Source organism: Marmota flaviventris, chromosome 5, assembly GCF_047511675.1.
Source record: "Marmota flaviventris isolate mMarFla1 chromosome 5, mMarFla1.hap1, whole genome shotgun sequence".
Taxonomy (NCBI): domain Eukaryota; kingdom Metazoa; phylum Chordata; class Mammalia; order Rodentia; family Sciuridae; genus Marmota; species Marmota flaviventris.
Window position 1 is genome coordinate 123,513,478 of NC_092502.1, and position 24,750 is coordinate 123,538,227.

General features: G+C 37.0%; 2 protein-coding genes across 5 annotated transcripts in view; one reads left to right on the top strand and one right to left on the bottom strand.

Annotated features, from left to right (window-relative positions):
• The first annotated feature begins 2,010 nt into the window (after window positions 1-2,010).
• The window catches only part of Cdc20b (cell division cycle 20B), a 53,828-nt gene continuing 31,088 nt past the window's right edge, over window positions 2,011-24,750 (top strand). For all 3 annotated transcript variants that reach the window (XM_027938148.2, XM_027938150.2, XM_027938151.2), the window contains exons 1-4: window positions 2,011-2,073; window positions 2,317-2,379; window positions 20,902-21,124; window positions 23,506-23,636. In XM_027938148.2, coding sequence (XP_027793949.2) covers window positions 2,011-2,073; window positions 2,317-2,379; window positions 20,902-21,124; window positions 23,506-23,636 — 480 coding nt within the window. The remainder of the gene's footprint in view (window positions 2,074-2,316; window positions 2,380-20,901; window positions 21,125-23,505; window positions 23,637-24,750) is intronic.
• Gpx8 (glutathione peroxidase 8 (putative)) lies at window positions 8,581-12,853 on the bottom strand. Of its 2 annotated transcripts, XM_027938152.2 has the most exons (3): window positions 12,515-12,853; window positions 11,684-11,945; window positions 8,581-9,133 (listed from the first exon to the last, which is right to left on the bottom strand). In XM_027938152.2, the coding sequence occupies exons 1-3, from the start codon at window positions 12,716-12,718 to the stop codon at window positions 8,970-8,972; spliced, it is 630 nt and encodes a 209-aa protein (XP_027793953.1). In that variant the 5' UTR covers window positions 12,719-12,853; the 3' UTR covers window positions 8,581-8,969. The 2 variants fall into 2 exon arrangements, with proteins under 2 accessions (XP_027793953.1, XP_027793956.1); XM_027938155.2 differs by lacking the exon at window positions 11,684-11,945 and having other exon boundaries at window positions 9,002-9,133.

The following is a 24,750-nucleotide window of genomic DNA, read 5'->3' on the forward strand; positions in this document are numbered from 1 at the left end:
CTGTGTTCATGATTCTTGATTGCAACAGATTACGGAAGTATTTGTCAAATGATGATTCTATTTCTACTATCATGATGGAAATTTAAATCTGAATATTTAAATGCACACTAATTTTAAAGAAAGATTTTTATTTACTATTTTTTTTCATGTTTTGCACTTGAAAGAAAAAGGCATTTGGACACTGCATATGTGTGCTGTGGAATTAATGACTAAAAAGTAATTTATAAATGTATTACAGATAACTTTATTCTAAGGAATGATTTACTGTTCTTAGTACTTGTAAGACCTTGGATTCTAAAAACCCCAATTTACATAGATTTAAGAGCTCAATAATTGAGTTGGTTTTATTCTTTGTACAAAATATGTACATTTAAAATGAAACAAAGATAAAACAATTTCATATTATTTCCAACCTATTGTTAATTTTAGTTGGCATTTGCAAAATTGATCATTTAAATTAACAATGCATTTGTCTCAAACAATGATTGTTCACTTTATTTAGCTTCAGTGTTTGCTGAAAGGATTTACTGGAAGTTGGAATGAGTACACCTTTTGAATGCACTGCAAGGAAAGTGGAATTTTTGTGGTAAAACTTAGAGGTCTTTTGATCTCAGTTGTTTGACTATCAAGCATTTTGGTAAATTCTCATTTGAAGATTAAGTTACCCTGTGAAGCAGTTTCCTTAACCTTTGTCATTGTGTATGGGAAACTGATCTAATATTGGGTCTTAAATCTTGATGCCATGCTTTTTTTTTTCTTTCTTATTTTTTGCTACCATGGAAAGCAATAGAATGAGTTTTCACTTTTTTTTTTTTAAATCATGAACCCTTTCCCCAGAAAATGCACAAACCCACGTACTGCATTAGAGCAAAATGCAATCTGATGTCAAATTGTGTGTGTGTGTGTGTGTGTGTGTGTTGCAGGAGTGAAAAGTGGGCTGCCAGATCATAGTTTTTCCAGACACTATTTACACTCCTGCCATGTGGCACAGCTTGCCTTTCTAGGCAGCTCAGATGGGCAGCCAAAGCAACAGCCCATCTGTCTCCTCCTCATTCCCCTGTAGATCCCTTTCTCACCACCAACATCATCCTCTCCTCCATCACCGAGCCCCTACTGTGCTCAGCTTTCTTACTGGCTCGTCGCTCCTTATCTCTGTAACCGGTTCTTTCCCCTCTCAGAAACCTCTAGTTTAAGAAGATAGCTCAAAAGCTCCAGTGACAGAATCTGACCCCTTCCTAATGGATGGAGCTGAGAATTTATTGAATATGTATGTCAATGCTTTCCCTTCTCATCCAATAAGACGTCTTGCTACCTTTTCCCTGCTTGAAATAGAGGAAGAACTGATAAGCACGATTGGGAAACAGGTCTAAGAATCAGTAGCTTTCCCGAACAGTGATCATTATCGAAGGACAGAAGATCACGGGTTAACAGGGTCCCTAAAATCCCTCGAAGGCAAGACGGGGCTGGAGGAAGATGGAGCTGAGGAATAGGGACCAGAGCCCATTAGAACGAAACGTTTTGTTTTTGAAAAAGGACAGGTGAATTGCGGGAACCCGCTCCTTCGCCCGCCAACCACTGGCCCCCTGCCGCGGGAACAGCCCACCGCGCCCGTCCCAGGCTCCGGCCCGCCACTTCCCGCGGCTGAGCTTGGCGCTCTCTCTCGCGCCGCTGCAGCCGTAGCTCCGGTGGCGGCCGGGTGGGGCCGCAAGTGAGCGGAGGGAATCCCTCCCGGGCTTGACGTCACCGAGCGCTGGCCAATGAGAAGCCCGAGACGGGGATTCCCGCTCCCGCTGCCGCCAGCCCTGCTTTTTAAATGGTACCCAGGGGAACGCTTCTGGAGCTGTGGGAAGAATGGGGGAAAAGAAGGTAGGTGGTGAAATATGAGGGACCTGGGGAACGAGACTCTAGGGGTTTGACGATTAGACCTTAAGTCTGGCTTAGGAGGTGGGGGGGGGGGACCGGAAGTGGTCGCGAAGAGGCCAAACTCGGGTCCCGCGAAGTCCGCCCGAGATGGAGTGGAAACTAGAGCGCACCGCCCGGCGGCGGATCCGGACGGAAGAAGAGATGCGGTGGGTGAGTAACGCCCTCTTGTTTCCTCGCTCAACGCTTTAAAGGGGCTTCTCGACGAAGGCACTGCTTGTAACCTGCTTAGAACCAAGAAACTATTACCTGGTCTTAATTTTGAGTTTTCTGATTCTGAAGGTGCCTCACAAAAAGGTGAATGTGGTTTTGACAAACTCATGAGCTAGAAAAATTCCACACCTGAAATGATTTTCCTAAACAATTTCTCTCTCAATGTGTTACCTGTTTTCAAAGGAGAACGTCATGAAGGTGCTCTCCAATGACATGAAGCAGAAGAGAAGTCAAGTTTCTCCCAAGGTATGTGTCCAGGGCCTGCCTTGCTGTCTTCATTCTGATCTGAAGCAAACTAATTCTTGCTAAAAAAGGCATTTAGAGGAAGTATGGGCTTGTCAGGAAATATGAGAATTAAAAAACCTCCATAATCTCAAGTGCAGAATCTAATTACATACCTTTAAAAATTCAAGAAACTGAAGATCTCTGACAAATAATGGTATCTGAATGGTGCTGTCTAGTTTTTTATCTGAATGTATATGAGTGATGCTGTAGTTTTGCCTCAGTAGCAAAGGATGAAGCTTGGATGTGTCAGGTAGGCAGTGCATTGCTAGCTGGCTGTTAGAATTTCATCTTAACAGTTGCTAGTTGCACTCCCCTCTGCTGCATTCTGAAACGTGCTTCCTAAAGAAATGAAAATGGTGCCATCTCGTGGACAATGCGGAGAAGTGGCATAATGCATCGCCCTTGAAAGATCCAGCCCAAAGGCTGTAAAAATCTAAAAAATTAACCTAACCCAAAGGCTTTTAGTTTCTCTTGTAATCACTGAAAAATCTAAAAAATTAAAAATCTCTCCACATAAACAACCCTCATTTGCTTTAAATCTCTAATTTTGACCATTTCATGTTTCTCACTGTTTTAATAAAAATTTCTAGATAATTTACAATTTTAGTTTCTATATTAAAGTGTGACACTCTAAATTGAACACATAGCCAAACTTTCAGAATGTAATGACTACTGTTATTTATAGTGGAAGACAACTAATGACTATTAAACTTTTAAATTTTTTAAATACTTTAATGTTAAATACTGGAATATTCCACTTTAAATACTTTAATATTGATTTCCACCTCCCAGTTTGCTGGAGTTGTCTCTCATGCCCAGCTTATATATTATTATGACTCCTAGATATTTTACTGCCTAATAAGACAACTTATCTTTTAGTTAATAAGTGGAAGTAATTTGAAAAGTTATAGTAAGTAAGTAACTTGGTTAATTTGTTTGTGTTGCAGTAATGTATGTTCATTATCCAATAGTTTAATTGTAAAAAACCTAAGCATAAGTATTCTGAAAGTTAAATTTTTTTTCATAACTTTGTTTTTACCTAGATTAAGGTAAATAATGATATTTCTCATGGTAGTTGTGAGAAATAAGATATGCATATAAATATGTAAAATTAAAGTTCTGTTCTGTGTTTCATATTGTGAATTTAGCCTCACTAACTTCATGGGATGTGAAAAGCAGAAATGACCTGAATCAGGTAGGCAGTGTATTGTTAGCTGGCTGCTTTGGTCAAGTCAGCAGCCACAGCTACCCTGCCACTTGCTTCTGGATAAATTCCTCTTGTTAATGAAGTGCCTTGGTGACCTGTGTGTGATGGGTTGGCAGTGTATTGTTAGCTGGTTGATATATAAATGGCATCGGCTAACATGCAACTGCTATCTTATTGCATATACAATGAACATCAGAGTGTAATTAAATCTGTAATTAATGTGTGTATTGTTTTGCTATGAAGCAGTGTACTGTATACCATAACAGTTATTATTGTTATTGGTTACTTAATTATAACACAATGGGTAGCCTCATAATGGTGAGGGAAGTACCATAGTTACTTTAAAAATTTCAAGTAATATTTTTGACTGGAGTCTTAGCTAAACAATATTAAAGTAATTGTGAAATTATGTATTTTTTAAAATAAAATATTTAGAACATAAAGACAATTTTATCTTTCCCCAAGTTTTCAACTGAGTCTTTTGTATTCTTTCTGGACTATCAGTTTCTTAATTTGGCAGTAGAATATATCTCTATGACCATGTATACATACAGCTAAAGGGAGAATTGAAGTAATTTCTTAGTAAGTTGACTAAAACATTTTAACTCAAAATATGAAGAAAACTGTGGATTTTTTTTTTTTCTGGAAAATGAGTTGAATTTGGAATACTTACCTCCATTTTGAAAAAAATTATACTTCATATATTTATTATGTAATATTTGGAGATAATATGAGATTTGGCTTATGAAGTAGGAAGAACTGACCATAAATATAATTTTAAATATTTTCTCATTCCCTTGGAGGCCATTTTGACCTATGAAGCAGGGTCAGATGTATGTTGGGTCTCAAACATATGGTGTCCTAATGTGGACATTTGCAGCAAGTTAGTGCAACTGATTTTCATGATCTGGTTTATTAATTACTCCTAAGAGAAATATAAGAAATATAGTACAATGTTTACATTATTGTATTATAAGTTAGTTGGTAATTTTTGTGCTTATTTAAATTTAAACATTTCTAGAACATAGGTTGAATAGGTACTGTAATTTGATGTTTATGCTTCTTACTACTTTCAGATTTCATTTCTGTTTTTGTTATTTGCCCAATCTGATTCTATTTTTAGGGTATTTGTGTTTAAGGATGCCTAATATGTAAATATTGTTTTCATTTTTTGTTGTTGTTGAGGATTGAACCCAGGGGTGCTTTATCACCAAGCTACTTTCTCCAGTTCCCCCCTTTTTTAACTTTGTATTTTGAGACAGGATCTCACTGAGTTGCTTAGGGCCTCACTAAGTTGCTGAGGCTGGTCTTGAACTTTCAATCCTCCCGCCTCAGTTTCCAAGTCATTGGGATTGTAGGCATGTACCACCATGTCTGGCTTCTTTTCATCTTTTTCAAAAGATTACATTTTGATGTGTTATTTCCTATAGATAGTCACTGACTTATCAATAAAAATAAAATCTACTGAATTTAGAGGGCTTGTCATTTGTGTTTTATTCTTTTTAAATTAAAGAGCAAGACACAAGACACCAGTATTTGTACTCAATTAGCAGAATACATATTTAAGCTTTCTTTAATTTCGTATTATTGAGATGATGAGAAAGGAAAGAAAAGGAATAAAATGAAATAAAAATAAGTTAAAGAGATCAATGGGTAAGGGGAAAGATGAATACATCAATTAAAAAAGAAAATGTTTCCAAAGGTATGAGAAAGCCAGGGATACATGCTGGGAAGTCAAGGGGTAAGTAGAGGGAAAAGGGATTGGTGGAGTGGAAGGAAGCTCTACTGATGGTGAAGTATTTGCTCGTGGGCAGCCATTATGCTGTTCTCTGAGCTGAGAACGTAAATGCTCCCCATCACTGACCTCTAACTGGCTTCCTTATCTCTTGCTCTTTACTGCTCTTTATTCTTCCAAAAGAGAATGTGTCTCAACTCTGCAAAGTACGGCCCTAATAGTTTAGCTGGAGAAAGGGAACAAAAGGAAGAAGAGCTTGATGGGTTAGTCTGTATTTGTAACAGCTAGTTGACTTTTTTTTTGTGGTTCTGGGGATTGAACCCAGGGCCTTGTGCATGTGAGGCAAGCACTCTACCAACTGAGCTATATCCCCAGCCCCAAGCTAGTTGACTTTTATTATTCCATGGAAAAGATGACATCAGTCTAAGGAATAAATATGGACAGAACATCCCTTTATCAGTTCTATCCAAATGTCTGTCATTTTTCTTTCAAAGAAATACTGCTAATTAAGATGCTACTTTGTTCAGAAACCACCTAACACAAGGCAGTCTTCTGAAACATTTTTAAAGAAAATATAGTGAAAAAAAATTTTTTTTGGAGTGGGGGCTTTGTCTTTCTGTCCTTTCCTCCCTCTCTGCCTTCAATTCTCTTGGAGTTTTTTTCTTTTTCTTTTTCTTTTCTTTCTTCTTCTTTTTTTTATCTGCAGACAGCCTAGTTAAGTTGAAAGATTTTAGTGTAACTTCATATACTCCTACATTTTTATATAACCTGTCAAAATAGTGTATAACAGAAATAGAGTATGTATGATAGATTTTTGCTCTAGACTTTTCTCTTTGGAAATCCTTATGATTCCTTGATCAAGTCTTAATTTTTAGGAATTTTGATGTGCTAGAGCCAGTTTGTATTATTGGTCTGTGAAAATAAATTATTACATTTTCAGAAAATTTACAAATTAGTTATTAAATAAACCATTGGTAGACTGAAATTGGCCACAGGGGAGCATTCATCCTTAGTGAATCCTGAATGGACACATTCCCTTTCTTTCAAGGAAATACATAGGACACCATGGAAATTGGCTAATTCCACAAGTCCAGGATTCCTTCTTCCTCCAGAATCTCTTGTTGAACATTCACCAGCCACCACTATAGATGTGCTATATATGCTAGAATTAAGACTTGTATATATGTACATATCCACATACTATAGATACACTAAAATTATTAACATTTAAGAAAATGAAGTACAACTTTCAGGTAAATTCATACTTATTTCAGCCCCCAATACTCTCTTGTTACATCTGCCAAGAAATGATGATCAGGAATTATTATAATTTTTTCTCCACCATCCATCCAATGAAACTATCAAACTTCATGGTGAAATGAGACAGACATCATTAACCTAGGTACATGTATGACTGCACATATGGTGCAACTCTACATCATATACTACCAGATAAATGAAAAGCTGTGCTCCATTTGTGTACAATGAACTGAAATGCATTCTGTTGTCATAACTAATTAGAACAAATACAAAATTATTTACCTCAGTTAAAACACATTTGATTTTGCCCTTTTGCTTTGTCATGAAGAGATAAATACCCTTTTATGTAATGCCTGATATTTTTCTGTTATACTCTTTAGTTTAGGGATACTATTGCATTATGTGTTCCAGACAAGATTACAAGAGGACTGCTTAAGAAAAAATGTGACTTTTTCTCGGCATGTGTTTGTTTAGCAGTATTTGTGTAAAACATTTGACTTAAGGGTGGCAGCATATTAGCAAATGGCTCCACTCTCTCTCAGCACATGTAGCCTCATCCTTAGGGAATCCTGAATGGACACATTTCCTTTCTTTCAAGGAAATGGATAGGACACATTTTTAAAGCCCCACCTGCCTGCTGTGAATAGCCAAAGCCTAAGGGGAGACTGGCTATTGAAGAGGCAGTAGGTTGGATAAGGCAACCAGGGTTGGAAATTTTTAAATGAGAAGTGCATTTATATGGCTTTGGAAAGAACTAAGGCAGGGTGGGCATCTGAATAACATTTGTGGAGACAGTGAAGACCATCTCGCAGTGCATCTGTTACGGTCTGGCATTGGGGACTTGCCTGTGTGGGGCTGGCACATGCAATTCTGCTCACACCCTTAATGAGGTACACCAAAACACCCTGGCAGTGCCACTGTGCTGAAGGGGAGCTCAAGGAAGTAAGTGGGGGCATGAGGCAAGAATGCTCTGGAAGCAACACTTGAAGGGGTTACCTGGACTAAATTTTTGTTTAGAGGCTCAGAATTCAATTGCTAAGACTCCGGGGTAAATTGCAAAGGATACCTACTAGAAATCTAGTTAGGTAGCTCCTGTGTCTTTGCCAACATCTAGGCTAGTTCTGATTTCTTTTCTGCTAAGTATATTCATTGACTTTTAAGGGGGCTCTGTGTTTCTTTCCGTCCTCTACTTAATTTGTAGGTGAGGAAACTGAAAGTGACAAGTCACATAGCAGCTGAGAGGGGAGCAGGTTTGCTGATACACTAATCTGGCATTCTTGAGGCTATCCCTGTAAATCACTAGGATGGAAACTGCCTCCACCGCCACCTACTATTACACTAAGCACACTTGAAGCTGAATAGTTGCATGGATACTTTAAAGCAGAAGGTACTCCAGGAAATATTTGTTGTTTTCCTAAGAACTTAATCCAGACCTAGAACTATAAGCTTTGGTGGTGTTACTGAATTCACCACAAAAATCTTTCACCTATCAAATCAGAATTTGGGAGTCAAACCACAGGCTATTAGGTCTTCTTCCTCCTTAGCCAAATTTTACATGAGTGCATTTTTTTTTCTCTCATTGTCATACAGATTTTGCTTCAGTCTTTAATCCTTTTATGCAGTGAATACATATTTCATGAGGTTATAATTAACCTTCACCAACTTGGCAGGTTGTTGCTAAATGATCACATGCTCATGGCCCTTTTCCTACACTTGGGATTTTTCACTCAAAAATAAGGCAGACTCAACTGTTCTGTCTGGAATTTGGATTGCTTCCAGAAAACAATGGTGGTGTTGAAAATGATAGACTTTTTCAAATACTATAATATCATTTAAAAAGACTAAGTATAGTAAAACACACTAGAAACCTATACTTAAAAGAGCAAAATTCTGTACATGAAACAAAGGTATGTAAGGATTTGAATGTATTTTACATTTTCATTATTTGTTTTATTGCATCAACATAGCCATTTATAGTTACATCAAAAATTTCAGTCACACACAATTCATGAAATCCAAACAGTGGTCTAGGGTGTTGGCATTTCCATAAAGTACAATCCAATAAAATGTCAAGTTGGACAATGGGATATGGAACACATTGGTGACTGTGTATTCTGAAATTTTTAGTATATCAGATGAAGTATTTTAATTCTTTGGCTACTTTTTTTTTTTTTTTTTTAAGCTTTGGGTTACATCTCTGTCCTGAGGATGTTCATTACCATTGACTAGCAAGATAACATTAAAAAAAAAAAAATTCTTCAGTGCTGTAAATGCTGTCAAAGTATTTAAAAAGAGATCAAATCCTCATGGAGATATTTCTCTGTGAATTAGAGTGGCTTGATGGTATTTTCATAGGTCCTCTTTCTTTTTTAGGATGAGTTTTCCAACCAGATTTGCTATCTCAGGTCTGATGGCTTCAATGGGCTCCTCTGGCCTCCAGAACTTCACGACTTGACCCTCAGGGTTGACTAGATACTTCCAAAAATTCCACCGTGGTTCCTTCTTTGAAGAATCTAAAATATACACAACATATTTTCATGAGCACAACTTTATTCTTAAGATTTTCTTTTCTTTTTGTATTTGCATAAGTGACAACTTTAGAATCAGGTTCTAGAAAGCAAAACAAAACACCCAAACAAAGTAGAGCACAAGTTTGAGTAATGAGGTTTTAATATACTCAATGGGTTCACTGATGACTCTACTGATCTGGAACCATAAAATGAAACAAAGTTGTTTAATTTTTAATTTCTTTTCAGTTCTGGGAATTGAACCTAGGACCTTGTGCACGCTAGGCAAGCACTCTACCCCCAGCCCCCAAAGCAGTCTATTTTAGATTTGTTGATCTAAATAAGAAATTTACCTTGTCACTAACTCAAAATTTTTTAAGAATAAGTCCTTGGTAATGAAAATGTGGGAATTAATTTTCATGTTAAATATATGAATGTTTTTAAAACTATTACATAGCTGAAAATGACAAGGAATTTAGCCACTTTATTTTGAAAAATTATGAATCTTTTGATAAATCTAAGAAATGTAGATTTTTCCTCCTGTATATTATCCATAATTTATGTTCAGATCATTGATATACATCAGAACAAGATATAATAACTATAAAATTTATCAAGTGGGGGCTGGGGTTGTATCTCAGTGGTAGAACACTCGCCTAGCATGTGTGAGGCACTGGGTTCGATCCTCAGCACCACATAAAAATAAAATAAAGTTATTGTACACCTACAACACATACACACATACATATACATATATATATATATATATATATATATATATATATATATATATATATATATAATATATTATATATATATATTTTTTAAGTTTATCAAGTGCTTACTATGTGCCTAGTAAAATATGTTCAGTGCTTTGAATAGATCCTCTTTTTTTTTTTTTCCAGTACTGGGGATTCAACTCAGGGGTTCTCTAACACTGAGCTAAATTCCCAGCAAGTTGGAGGTGGGCCTCCAACTTGCTATCCTCCTGACTCAGCCTCCCAAGTTGCCAGAATTACAGGCCTGGACCACAGTGCCCGGTCTGTTGTAGCTTTACAGAACCCCTCTGAGATGGGTATTATTATTTAATCCCCATTTTGCAGATGGGGAGAAGGAGGCCTACACTGAAGATGATGTGGTTAGTGATTGACAGGGCCAAGGTTGATAGTCAGGCCTTCTTCTAGTGTTTGTGCTCTTAACCTCTGGGCACTATTACTAAGGATCGAACCCAGTGCCTCACACATGAGGCTACAGCCCCAGCCCCTTACAAGCTTTTTTAGTGATGAAGAGGAATAACCTATGAGCTACTATGTCTAAGCATTTGGCTACTATAATTGATGAAAGATCATTTTAAGGACATATATTCTGGATTTTCTTTTTTCCACTAAACCCCAGAAATAAAAGGAATAAAGACTTCCTGGTTGGTATTCATGATGTTAGGCACTAAATCAACTTTCCCTACAAATTGAATATAATGTTTTTAGAAGTTTCTTATTACTTACATAAAATATTATTGAACATCTTGTTTGTTGAATTGAAGCTTGATATGCCTGAGGTCATGGTTTTATCAAAACTCAAATTATTTACAGTGAAAATAGGTCTGAAGATGACATCAGTATAAGGTAAGAGACCATTAGCTGAGTGCCATTTAGAGTAGTATCTGGTACAGAGTGAGCAGTGTGTAAGTGTTTGACTATGAATATACTTAATCCTCCCAAAAAACTTAGTGAGTAGGTACTACTTATAGCCCCATTTTACAAATGAGGAAACAGGTACAGGAAGTTAAGTTGTATGCTTGAAGCCACACAGCAAAAGCAACTGAGCAGGAGTTTGTGCCCAGGTAAGACCAAAGTTTCTATCCACACTACCTTTTTTTTTTTTTTTTTGGTGGTGGTACTGAGAATTGAATCCAGGGCCTTGTGCATGCAAGGCAAGCACTCTACCAACTGAGCTATATCCCCAGCCCCTATCTACACTACCTTTATGCTAACTAACCTTAGGAAGTCTTTAAATAAATTCTTCTGTGCTAGCTTAATTGTAAAGAAAGCCTAATATTAATGCTTTCTGAAAAAAAATTCAAGTTTTATTTTAGTAAAAACCTGGTAAACTGAGAAATTCATCCTTGAGGATAATGTCTCAGATAAGAAAGGAAATATAAAATCAACCATAAAGATATGTTCAGTTGATAATGCTCAGCAATAGTTATGAAATGTGCAGATTTAATAATGGGGAGGGACATTGCCCCAAAATGCTAGTTAAGCAAAAGGAGAATTATGATAATTTGTTAAAAATGTCACAGTCATATTTCAAGTAAAGTCTTCAGGAAGATGGTCGTAAGAAATTAAATACATTGGAGTAAACTTCTTTTGCCATCTAAGAATACTGATTTTTATGGTAGCATAACTTCTAGAAAGTTACAAAGACTCTGTCTTTTTGATCGTTTTATGAAAATTTTCCCAATAAAAAATTTCAAATGAAATAAAAAGTATAGTCCTGGTATATTTGTGTAAGAATGAATAGCAATTAAAGACATACTGGTGAGGCAAATATATTTACCAACAAGAAATCTAAATGCGGGTTCTGCTTCAGATCCTAGGATCTTAATCTTGTGGAAGATGGGGAATGTTATTCCGTAGTTTTGTCTTGCAAAAGATTCTACTTCCTTGCTCGAACGGGGTTCCGATTCTCCAAACTGATTGCATGGAAACGCCAGGACGCTGAAGTGGAATGGTCCAAACTCTTTGTGCAGTTCCTTCAGTGCTAAGTAATTTCTGTCTGTGAGTTGGCAGTCACTAGCCACGTTTACAACTAGTGAAACCTCCCGGAAAAAGAAAAACATCCAACCGGAAAGTGAAGCAAAAGATTAAAAAACCCCTCCCCTCCTGCATGTAGTTAAAATCCTAAGCCATTTTAGGGGAATATAACCTCTGATGGATGATGATTTCATGCTTTTTAGACATACCCAGTTTTATTGAAAACTATACCTAAATGCACAAGTTCAGACTGATACATTACTGCCATTAAAAAGCATTAGGGATGCATGAAAACTTATTTAAAAATAAATGATAATATCATCACTGATAGGGTGCTTTTTATTGTTAGATTATAGATGATACTTTTAGTAGTAATCATCACTATATTCACATTACTAACTATAAGCATTTTCTAGACAACTTAAAACAAAAAATAGAGCATTTTTGAGAAAAATAAGATAATTAGAAAGCATATAAACTCTCAAAACTGATAACTAAAGTGATGTACTAATAACATTACATTGAAGACCAAATTTTAACTAGTAACTATGCAATGGCAAGGCATTGATTCTACTAAGAGATAAAGCAGAGACATGGAAAATCAACAGATATAAAATCCGAAAATTCAACTTACTTTGCCTTTAAACTTTTCCAGAGAAACAGTTCTTCCTTTTGCATCTTTCACTTCAAAGGCATAAAAGCTGTTGATTCTAGGTTTTAGGAATTTTAGTTGTAGGAGAAATAGCATCATTGTGCACAGAACCATAGAGAGCAAAACTGCAAATATTTTCACTTTGGGCCCAGAACATTTTAACGGATGAGCAGCGAGAGGCTCCATTTTGGTTGATTCTACAGGGAAGTTTCATCAGGCTGGAATTCAAAGGAGGAGCTGAAACTTGAAACCCGCTTAATCTAACAAACCAGGAAGGATAGACTAGCTCCTTTCACTGCTGAGGAGTAGAAGAATACTTCTCAGAAGGCAGATGTAGTGAAACTTCCAAATGAAATAAAGAGCACTACAGAATTTCAATCTATTAGTGATAAAACTGCCATTTTTTGTCAGAAAAATCAGGACATTTTTGGTATTTCCCTAACTCCTTTCCTACAAAGAAAATATTTCACCAGAAGATGGTGCTCTTGTAATTTGGAAACTGAAATCTTAACTGCCCTAGTAAGCATCCTATCTTTATAGAACTATTGAGAACTGGGTAGGTATGATGCCCAGGTATAGAATGTAGATTAAGTGTGAACTATGAACATGATGTATGACCTGAAGGAACTTTATATTATCTGTATGGATTAAACATATTACATGAATTCAAGGAATTTATAGTGGAAAGCACCATGATATATTTGAAAAGGCTATTTATTCTGGTCTCATCTAGCTAAGGCAATCCAATTCCAGAAGAATGCAGTAAAAGTAAATAGAAAATAAGACATTTATAGCATAACTTAGCACACACACACACACACACACACACACACACATATAAATTGCCCTGAGAATTTTCCTGATGTAATACTTCTCCTTTGAACTGCAAGACAACTATGTCCATTGCATTTTTAAGCAGCCTGATTCTGCCATGAAAATGATTTCACAATTCACCAACAGATGTCACGTGTATATTTAAAAATACTGAACTCTATAATAGATCTATTTAACAGTTAAAAAATAATTCTATCAAAACCCCCCAAACCCTCATTTACTTGGGTCCTTCAAGTATTTGCTTTATTTTTTATCTTTTTTTTCTTCTGGCAGTTGCCTGTTTCAGGAGGTCTGACTTTCAATTGCTAAAGATCATAGATTTTAAGGGGAGAAAGAGTTGCATAGCCTAAAATTCATGGTTCATCAGTCACCTTAGAATCTGCACTGTTTAAGACAATGCACGTTCTGAATAAGGTGTGTCCACTTGGGCACAGTGTTATGGTGAGTTTCCAGAAAGTGCACAGAGTGAGCTGAGAAACTTGTGGGAGTGCCCTTCCTTCTACCTTTTGGGTGTTGGAGCTTTCGAGCTGGTGCTCAGGTGGAAACCCTGCTCTTCCTCTGGTCCCTCCTTCTGTGTGTTTGGGGGTAGCTGAGCTTGGGCTTAGTAAGAGGACCCATTTTAATACTTCCTTCATGGCCTAAGAATGAATAGGAAAACAAAAACCAAAAATCAATCCAAAAATCAAACAAACCCCAAACCTTAGTATTTCTTTTGAACATTTTTTCTAGTAAAGAACAAAAATGTACACAAACTGTGTTGTGTTACTTCTCAACTGTGGTAGTTTACTTTGGTGAATTCTGGCTGAGTTGTTTAAATTGTTAATGTCCCTGTGTTACCTGTTCCACAAGAACTGCTATGGTATCTATCTGGTCTTGTTTTCCAGGTGAGATTCTTGGGCCTACAGCATGGCTATCACCTGGGTATTTTTTAAGAAACATGGCTTGTAGGTCCCACCTCAGATTTCCTGAATCAGAACATGTAGTTTTATAGATTTTGTACATTTAAGTTTGAGAGCCTTTACATTCCAATCTTGTTTGGGTTACACAGTAGATATGTTGCAGGTCTCCACGAATATACTAGATGTTTTAATTAACTCCTTGGGCAGTCCAAGCAAATGGTTCAAGACTTGCACTTTAAAAGTTAATTCATAGAATGCATGCTATACATGTAAAACTGTCCGGTTACAACTGTGCTTTGAGATGAGGAGACAAAATGCTTATGTCTGGGAAGGGTGTTGACTGACTGTTCCCCAGGCAGGATCCCATGGGATGATATTATTTTGATAAACTCATTATGATAGCTGCTGGTCCATCGTTTTAAAAGCACATTGAGCATTGAGTGACCCAGAGCTGAATGAATCTGAGAGATCCAAACTTACACTGTATAAACTTGCCAATGAGGGCTGGGGATGTGGCTCAAGCAGTAGTGTGCTCGCCTGGCATGCGTGGGGTGCTGGGTTCAATCCTCCTCAGCATCACATAAAATAAAAAGATGTGTCCACCGAAAAAACTAAAAAATAAATATTAAAAAAATTCTCTCTCTCTCTCTCTTTAACAAACAACAACATCAACAAACTTGCCAATAATTGCTGTATAAGCCAGCATGCTTCATAAATAAGAATGATTATGCAAGTCTGATGCTTAGGTAGGCTTGACCTGAGATTTACTAAATATGAACACTACTCTGAAAGTGTAAGTGTACGTCTCTTATAAAGGATGAAATAAGAATCAGTGTGTAATTAAATGATCCTAAGTCTTGAGAATCTGAAATGATGAAATCATAATATATGAATGTTTACTTAGGTCTGTTAAATGATGGTTTGGAGAATTCTGGTTCTAGATATAGACAAATTTGGCCCCTGCATATACCTCTTTGTTCATTTAGCAGAGTCTTTCTCTGTATATGTTTTGACAACATCATCTCTCAACTTCTGGTGATCTGTTCTCATTTTCCATGTTTTTTTCCTATAGAAAGACTAATCTCAAACTATATATCATAATTGCAGATTTCTCTGTATAGCGACAGTATGCTAAAAACATCCGCAAATACTATTTTAAAAAAGTTTTTTTTTAGTTGTAGATGGACACAATACCTTTGTTTAATTTATGTTTATGTGGTGCTGAGAATCGAACCCAGTGCCTCACATGTGCTAGGCAAGTGCTCTACCACTGAGCCACAACCCCACACAAATACTCTTTTAGTAGATTAAGGGAAACTACCTAAAGGAGAGGAAGAGAGTAAAGGTCAAGTCTAGGGGAAGACATGGAGTCCACAGTGGGATAAAGCAATTGACTCAGCTAACCAACTCAGGCTTTGTAGAGGATATAAATAAAGTGTTAGTGAATGAGCTGGCCCTTACAAACTAAAAGCAATTTTGGAGATATGAGAGCATACATGAAACAAGGAAGAATTATAAGGCAGAAAATAAGTGAGTGCTAAATAACTTATGTTTTAGCTTTATATTGACCCTTGTACAAAATTACTTTTCCTTATGAGCTTTATACTGTATGTAATCTCCTTTAGTATACACATTATTTCCCTTGTAATAATCATTTGATATAGGAAGAAGGTAATAACTCAGCCAAGATCACAGAACTCATGAATGGAGTGGTGTTTAGGACTTTCAACTTCATAACTCAAATTATTTCTTCTGTATTCAAGCATTTCTTTGTAATTGATAAAATACGTTTAGAAGAAAACAGGAGGCAAGATTGCTGTAGTACTTTGGTGAAGGGGTTTTATTCATCTGGAGACATTTAGTTTTATAAGAAATCACTGTAGGAGCTTAAAAAGGGGAGAAAGAGGAAAACAACAGCAAAAAATTTGTCCATGTGTACTGAAGTTATCTGGAAGGTGTCCCAGGAGGTCTGCAGAACAACAAGTCAAGAGAAGACAGTTTCAGTGAAGGCAGCCTTTGCCAGTGAGATGCAAGAAAAGGGAAGGATGCTATCGATGCTCTGGAGCCCCCGTGGTGGGCATTGGCAAAGGAGCACAATAGTACCTCCCACCTGAAAATGGTCTTGTTGGTTTTGATTTAAAATGTATTTATTTATTTAAAAAGATTTTTTAGTTGTAGTTTGACACAATATCTTTATTTTATTCATTCATTTTTATGTGGTGCTGAGGCTCAAACTCACTGCCTCACATGTTCTAGGCAAGTGCTCTACTGCTAAGCCACAACCCCAGCCCTTGATTTAAATTTATTTTTAAACTGATACTTAAAAACTTAAAAATTAGCTTGGGCTTGTAGCTCAATGGTAGAACACTTGCCTGGCATGTATGAGGCACTGGGTTTGATCTTCAGCACCATATACAAATAAATAAATAAAATAAATGTATCGTGTCCATCTACAACTAAAAATATTAAAAAACCTTAAAAAATTATTCATATTTATGGGCTACCTATGTGATGCTTCAATACATGTATATGTTGTATAATGTTTGAATCAGTAAACCTTTTTTATCTCCTCAAATATTTATCATTTTATTATGGTGAAAACATTCAGAATCCTTTCTTTTAGCTGTTTGAAATATACAGCACATTATCATCATCTGTAGGATCTCGACAGTTTCAGCTTGTGCTTTATTGCCCATCCAATAGAATGCCAAGGCAGTTAGGGATTCAGATATAAGAAGAGGATTTTTTTTTTTTTTTTTGACTTATCCAAATGGTCAGAAATTTAGGGTCAGAGACCCTAAATTTGAGATGTCTCGTGAACAGAATGCTGCTCCTAGGGTGGTTGATGGTGGGTGGCAGCAGGGGCAGACATCCAGAGGTTAGGAAGGACAGGTGGGGTTATGCCTGAGCCTACAGGCCATCTTTGCTGCTTTAGACTTTGTCGTGAGGTTCTCACAGTCTCCAGCAACATCAGCATGCCTCCTCTGGAATGTCCAGGTTTTCCCCACCCTCTAAATGATTTGTGTGTCAGATTAGATAGATCCATTTGTTTCTGTTTTCTTAGTTGTTTCATTTTGTTACTTCCTGACCTTATTTTTAACCTCTCTAGGCTCCTTTCTATTTATTTGTTGGCCCTGGTGCTCTGAATTCCTCCTGATACAGTGTCAGTGTGATGAGAATCTCAGGGTAAACAAGCTGAACCCATGTGCCTGGACTACGGAGTCATTCATCCTTTTTCCCTTCTTTGTCTTATTTTTCTTATCTTCCTCTTCCTCTCTATTAATAAATACTTGAGTCATTTGAAACTATGCGACAGGCATTTCCTCAGCAGGAGATAGATCCTGGAACAAAAGTTTAAAAACATTGAAACTCAGTGTTTCCTGAGCTGTGGTCATTTGCATGAGTCCTCTGACATTTTTTTATAATTGCATATAATTTATTTACTTAACATTTTTATTTGAATATATTCACTTATTTTGCTATTTTTTTTAATAAGGGAAACTTTATGTCATTACTAAAAATTAAAAACATTAAACATTTACATTGAAAGTATGGAACTATTAAAACATTTTCATCCGTACCACTACAAACACTATATACCTAGTGGAAGGACTGAGAATTTTATTTTATATTCAAAGTGTTAAGAGAAGTTGTTCTTTAATTCTTTGAAAGTTCTTTGTGTTGAATAAAAATTTATCTCCCCCGTTCATTGGTCCTGTTTTGGCCATAGGGGGCAATGCAGAGTAAGTTTTTCTTGTTTTCATAAATTGCATCATTTTAATATGCGAAGACAGTTCCTTTTGAGTCTTCTTTATTTTAGATTAAACATCCTCATGTAAGGAGGACCTCACATATGTTGGGGGTGATACTCTGCTACTACCATCACTCTGATCCCCGATTGTGGTTCCTTTCCTCCAATGAACTTGGGTTTTGAATCCTGTCATATCCATCTCCCTTCTTGAATCACAGTTCAGAGTCCAGAAACTGTTCTCCAGATGAGTTCTGACTGGTCCAGAAACAGTGGGATTTTGCCTGCTACTATTCCAAACACCGTTTTCCCCTTATATTTCCTAAAATTATACTGTTCTTTTTTAAAAAAGGCAATTTCACTACTCTGTTGACCTATACTGTAGTGGTGGTGGTCTTAACCTGCAAGTGGTTCTCTCCCATCTTTTGCTTGTACAGTGAAAAGAACCATACATTTAATTTTATTGGCTTTTGATCTCACATTTTATTCTGAATCCCATTTCTATCTTTTAATATTTTAACTTAAAACAATCAACCATTTTGATAAATAAATGTCCACTTCAGCCACTGATGAAGTTAAATAGTGTATGGCCAGGGACAAAACCTGCAGCCCATCACAGGGAATGTATATAGGATAACATGGATCTAGGAAGACATGTGCCATTTAGGACCCTGGCTGCAAATTTATTTTATTGCTTGTTCTTCCTATTTGAAGACTATGAAAAATGTTTGTCTGTAGGAGGGGCATTTTCTTATTTGTCATGTTTATTTTTTCATAGCTCACTAACAAGTATTGGTTTTGGAAGGGTTTTCGGTTATCTGCTTTAAAGACTTGCCCTTATTTAAAATGCCCAGATGCATCTTGTTGCTTCATTTATATCAGTCTCTAGTTTCTAGAGAAATGTTTCTTTTACCTCATCCAATTTGAAAATTGTTCTTATTAATGGAGAAGAAAGAAATTAGCCTTGTTTCCTTGCCTCTGGATTCTTTCTTAAATCCCTTGTGCCTTTTTAGCACCAATGGTCTCTAAGAGAAGAGATTCATTCATTTATTCATTATGGAGTTCTGAGATGCTAATAAATAATTCTATGCCCCAAAGCTATCAAGGTAAAAGACAAAGTCCCTGGTCTTCAGGAGTGCATAATATAGTAGGAGAAAAATAAAAATAAGCAGAAAAGTGGGAGGATGAGCCCAGGAGCTCAAAGCACAGGGATTAGATTGATTTGTCAGAGTTCGAAACCTTGGCAGGGTCACCCTTCTTCATTGTGAAGATTGAACACTGCATATTCCAAAGGCTGCCACTCATGGAGGCAATGTGTGTATAACCGTATGCAGTGGCCTGAATCTTGGATGCACCACTTAGCTCTACACTCTTGCTTATTGAGCACTTGATAAATATTATTGTTAATAATATAATGTGGTGGTGCTGTTTTGGAGGCACACCTGGTCAGCTGTGGAAGTCCAATGCAGGCTGCACATTGATTCCCTACAACTGCTGTAATGAATTACTATAAACTTGGTGGCTTAAAACGCATATTTATTCTCTTATGGAGGCTAGAGTTCTGAGATCAGTTTCACTAGGCAGAAGCCAAGGTGCCTGCAGGGTCTTGCTTCACCCAGGGGTTCCTGGGGAGGATCCATGCCTTGCTATCCAGATTCCCATGACTGCCAGCATTTCTTGACGTGGGAGCATTATCACTCAGGCCTCTGCCTCTGTGATCATGTTGCCATCTCCCTGTCTGTATGTAGCCAAATCTCCCTCTGTCTTCCTCTTAGAAGGACATGGAATTGCATTCAGGACTCAAAAAGATAATTTAGGATCTATTCTTCCCATCTCAGTTTAGATTAATCCTTAATCACATGTTCAAAGTCCCTTTATCATGTAAGGTGACAATAGCAAGTTCTAGGAACTAGGATCTGGATATCTTTGGGGACCATTATTTGGCCCCAAACAAGTTGCCTGATGAAACTTGAATGGGTAGGAATGGAAGGTCAGAGATGCTTTCCTGAAGGAGCTGTTGGAGAGCATATTGGTAAAGATGGGCTAGGAGATCCAAAAATGAGAAACATTCAAGATTGACAGAGTGACAGAGCTGAGCCAGAGGATAATGGACCTTATTTCCCCCTTTTCAACTCAGGATCATTTTTTTAAATGAATATTTAAGTTCTAGGATGCCAAGGAAACCCTTGAGCAAGTTAATTTTTTTTTTTTTTCAAAATTAACTACATCTTCAGCGATGGTGGCTCCTCCACCTGCAAGGGCAGGAGCTGCTTGGCTAGTCTTATGGAGGCCCAGATATCCTCTGTTTGGTCCCACAGTGTCTTAAAAATTAACTTTAATCAGCTGAAAATTTGGAAAAATAGAGAAATCTATATAATTACTTCCTAAACTATTTTGGTTTGTCTACAGATTCTTCAGTAGAGGCTCTAAATATATAATGGGTTTAATTTTTTTTGTAGTTGTAGATGGACAGCATGCCTTTATTTTATTTGTTTCATTTTTATGTGATCCTAAGGATTGAACCCAGTGCCTCACCCATGCTAGGCAAGTGCTCTGCCTTTGAGCTACAGCCCCAGCCCCATGTATGTTCCCCCCTTCCCTCACACTAGAGGTTAAACCGAGGGACTCTCCACCACTCAGTTACTCCCCAAGCCCTTTTGATAAAGGGTCTCAGTTGACCAGACTGGCTTTCGACTTGTGATCTCCCTGACTCACCCCCTGTCTATCTAACAATCTAATATTCTCCCAGGTCACAAAAATTAAAATATTTTATACCCACATATTCTGTGTTGTATTAGATAACTCACTTGTAATTCTCTTGTAAGGAATTTTTATTTTTGCATCATTGAGTTTGCTATAAATTGTGGCTTTCTTTGTTGTTAAAACAGGTATTGGATTCAGTTACTACTACATATTCTAACTTCAAGAGCAACTTTTTGAAGCGCCTGTCAGCAGAGCTTCCTGTTGCCAGTAGCCCAATCGCCACAAGATGGCAGCAAAGGCAAACCGGGGACTTGGCCTGTTCCTTTGGAGCTGAGCTTTCCACCACTGACATCCCTGAATCCCTTCAATCAGTGCTGGGAACACCTGAGAAAGACACCTTGACTCCAGGTGAGCCTAGTTTTGAAATGTTAAAAGGAATGTATTCCTGAGAGAATCTTTGCCTTAAAGAACTATTTAATGTCATATCTAGTCAACTGCTTTTCCCTTTTTTCCCCCTCCCCTCCTCCCTTTTTTGGTCCCAGGGATTGAACTCCAGGTGTTTAACCACTGAGTCACATCCCCAGCCCTTTTTCTATTTTTTTTTTTTTAATTATGAGGCAGGGTCTCACTAAGTTCCTTAGGGCCTCTTGCTAATTTGCTGAGGCTGGCTTTGAACTCGTGATGCTCCTGCCTCAGCTTTACGAGTTGCTAGGGGGATTAGAGGTGTACACCACCATGAGCCACCTTTTCCCTCCCTTTGAACAAGAAATTGATAAGCAAAATTTGCCACCTCTCATCTAGTGATTTAATTCCTGTTCTTCCCTTTAAAAACCCTAGGGAACATAATTTTTGACTATCAGCATTTTTATAAAGACAAATGTTGACAGTTGTGCCAATTCTTCTCAGTGAGGCACTGTAGTTCTACAGATTGAAAGGGAACCCAAATCATTTTATTTTTTTCCCTTTTTTTATTGGTTGTTCAAAACATTACAAAGCTCTTGACATATCTTATTTCATACATTAGATTCAAGTGGGTTATGAACTCCCAATTTTACCCCAAATACAGATTGCAGAATCAAATTGGTTACACCAATGAAATTCCTCTGTAATGACAAGTATCAATTCTGAAATCAGCTGAATGCAGCGGTAGGAGATACAGGGTTAAGAAAGATCAGTGTTATGACTATCTTCTGAAAGAAATCTTTTGAGTCCCATTGTAATTGGGGAGCAGTTTTTATTGCTGATTGTTTTAGGGGCATCTCTGGCTAAAATTGGGGGCTTCCCTTTTTTTTTTTAGGTTCTAAATCAATTTATTGGTTGTTTCTTAGTAAAACCTTATGTGGGAAATTTAAAATTTCAGACAATATGTATTAGTCAAGAAGATTTTACAAGAAAGTCCACTTTATTTTCTATTTAATTTAGTACTGGGCATTAATCAGATAATTTGGTTTCTAAGTGTTTTGCTGCTGGTGTTTCTTTTCTTGGTTTCAGAAGTGTAAGGGACACATACAGAGAGGTTCATTTGCAGTTATGCTCACCACAGGAAACCTGAGAGGTCCCTGCTTTCTTTGGCTGGTGGACTTGACCTCTTTGTTTATGATAGGGATGATTGTCAGTACTTGCATCCAAGTGCACTTTTCCTTTTTCATTTGAGGTTCTGAGAGCTAGCCTTTTCTACTTTATACCCTTGTATAAATGGCACAAGGAAGAAAGCATGCATACTTTCTCAGGACAAGGAATAGGACATAAAGCTTTGAGGAACATTTCATGTTTTCATCCCTCCTCCTCCTTTAACGTAACATAACACCTCTTAGATTTTGAATATCACAGGACTCGAGGTACCAGGCTCTGAGAACATTAGCAACATCTTACCAAGCCCATGGTTTTCCAAATGAAGAAGGGATTGTCACATTCAAAAGGCCACAATTTTCCAATGGTTTCTTGGCCCCTCTGATAAACAAGCAATATGGCATATATTTAGTCTTAGAGGATGCCTTCACAGGTTGCCAGTGCAGTTAAAAACCTGTTAAGGGCTGGGGATGTGGCTCAAGCGGTAGTGCGCTCGCCTGGCATTAGATCCTCAGCACCACATACAAACAAAGATGTTGTGTCTGCTGAAAACTAAAAAATAAATATTAAAAAATTCTCTCTCTCTCTCTTTCTTTAAAAAAAAAACCTGTTAAAAGGCATTCTCAACCTTGAGAAGGACACAAATGTGAAATAATTAATGCAAATAACACTTACTTCTGTTTTTAACTTAGTGTTACATTGATGCTATCGCACTTGACTTTTGTAACATTTCTTTGCAGTAGGAAGGGGTGGGGGATGACAGTGATATTCTCATGATCATGCAGTGAGCACCAATGATTGACAACACAAAAACTTCCTGTAGTGATTCCCTGCAGGATGATCATAGTATGGGCAAATCAGATAGTCTTTGCACCATCTTTTTAAATTATTGAATTCTTTCCATCCATTCTTCAAATGTGCAAGCCTGTACTTTCTATGAAGAGGTGAAGCATTTCTACCACTGATGCTGCAGTTGGAGTCAGACCTTTAATCCAGCATTTCTTCCCTTATTCAGAGGCTACTAAAGCAGTTTCTCATGAGCGTTCACTTATGAACCCAGTGCTCTGTGTAAGGCCCTCTCTCCTCCTTTCTCTTACCCCCATCCTGGGTTTTCATGCTGGACCTCACATTCTGTTTTATTGTGGGAGATTCTGTGGTGAGACCTGCAAAGTGATTGTTATATTAAAAACCAAATTTAAAGCTAAGTGTCTTTCTTGTAGGAATCTACAAAGAGCCACTAAAGTTTCCTACCAAAGAAAGTTATGAAAGGAATAACTCTGCTCTCTGTGTTTGTGAGGCACCTCATGCTCTGGACAGAGCTGTAAAGGAAAATGTTGCCTCTAAAAGTCAGGTAGGTAAGAGAGAAAAGTGAAGATCCTACAGCTTAAGAAGCTTGGATAATTGAGACTCAAATGTGAGTAAAGAGCTGCTTAGCTGCCCTTAAAAATCAGTAAGAAAAAAATGATAGATTATTGACAGAAAAAAATGAGCAAATGAATATGAATAGAGGCACTTCTTAAGAAAAAAAATTCCACCAAATCATGTTGTTAGAACCAGTCAAAAAAGTGAAAATGAGGAAAACCATCAGTGAGGTAAAGATCAAAAATATAGCACAATTGTACATACTATGGTGTATATATATATACATAATGTGGCATACATACATATTATATATATATATATATATATATATATATATATATATATACACACACACACACACACACACACATATATGTATAGGTGTTCATGTGTGTGTGTGTGTGTGTGTGTGTATCTGTATCAATGTGTTAGAACAGGTCTTTTGTTGGATGCCTTATTGTAGGGCATAGAGTGAGGGATGGTTACAGATTTCTACTGAGATAATTAAGGATGTTGTTAGCCTCATGACTGGACCAGGTTATTTTTAAAAAATGATTTTTATTACATTATAGTTATACATGATAGTGGGGTTCATTTTGATTTAACCATACATGCATAGAATATAATTTGCTCCATTTTGGTCCCTTGTATTTCCTCTTTCCCTTCCCTCCTCCCTTCCTGAATTCTACTAATATTCTTTATGTTTATTTATAATTTTTTAATTGGTGCTTTATAGATATACATAAAGGTGAAATTCAGCCTGGTATGTCCATATAATGTACATAGAATAATTTGGTCAATATCATCCTACAGTTCTGCTCTTTTTCTGTCCCTTCTCCCTCTCCTTCCTCCCTTTCCCTCTAGTCTCCTGATCTCCCTTCTATTTTCATGGAATTCCTCACCTACTTCCCCCTCTTATTTTGCTCTAGCTTCCACATATGAGAGAAAACACTTGATTCTTGACTTTCTGACTCTGGCTTATTTTACTCAGCATGATGTTCTCCAGTTCCATTTATTTACTAACAAATATCATAATTTTGTTCTTCTTTATGGCTGAGTAAAACTCCATTGTTTATATACCTTATTTTCTTTATCCATTCATT

Excerpts from the sequence above, each read along its gene's own strand:
- Gpx8 (XM_027938152.2), bottom strand. The coding sequence starts at position 12,718 with ATGGAGCCTCTCGCTGCTCATCCGTTAAAATGTTCTGGGCCCAAAGTG. Across the intron at positions 11,946-12,514 it reads TGGAAAAGTTTAAAGGCAAA|GTTTCACTAGTTGTAAACGT; the intron begins GTAAGTTGAATT and ends TTTTTCCGGGAG. Across the intron at positions 9,134-11,683 it reads CGCATTTAGATTTCTTGTTG|ATTCTTCAAAGAAGGAACCA; the intron begins GTAAATATATTT and ends TGTATATTTTAG.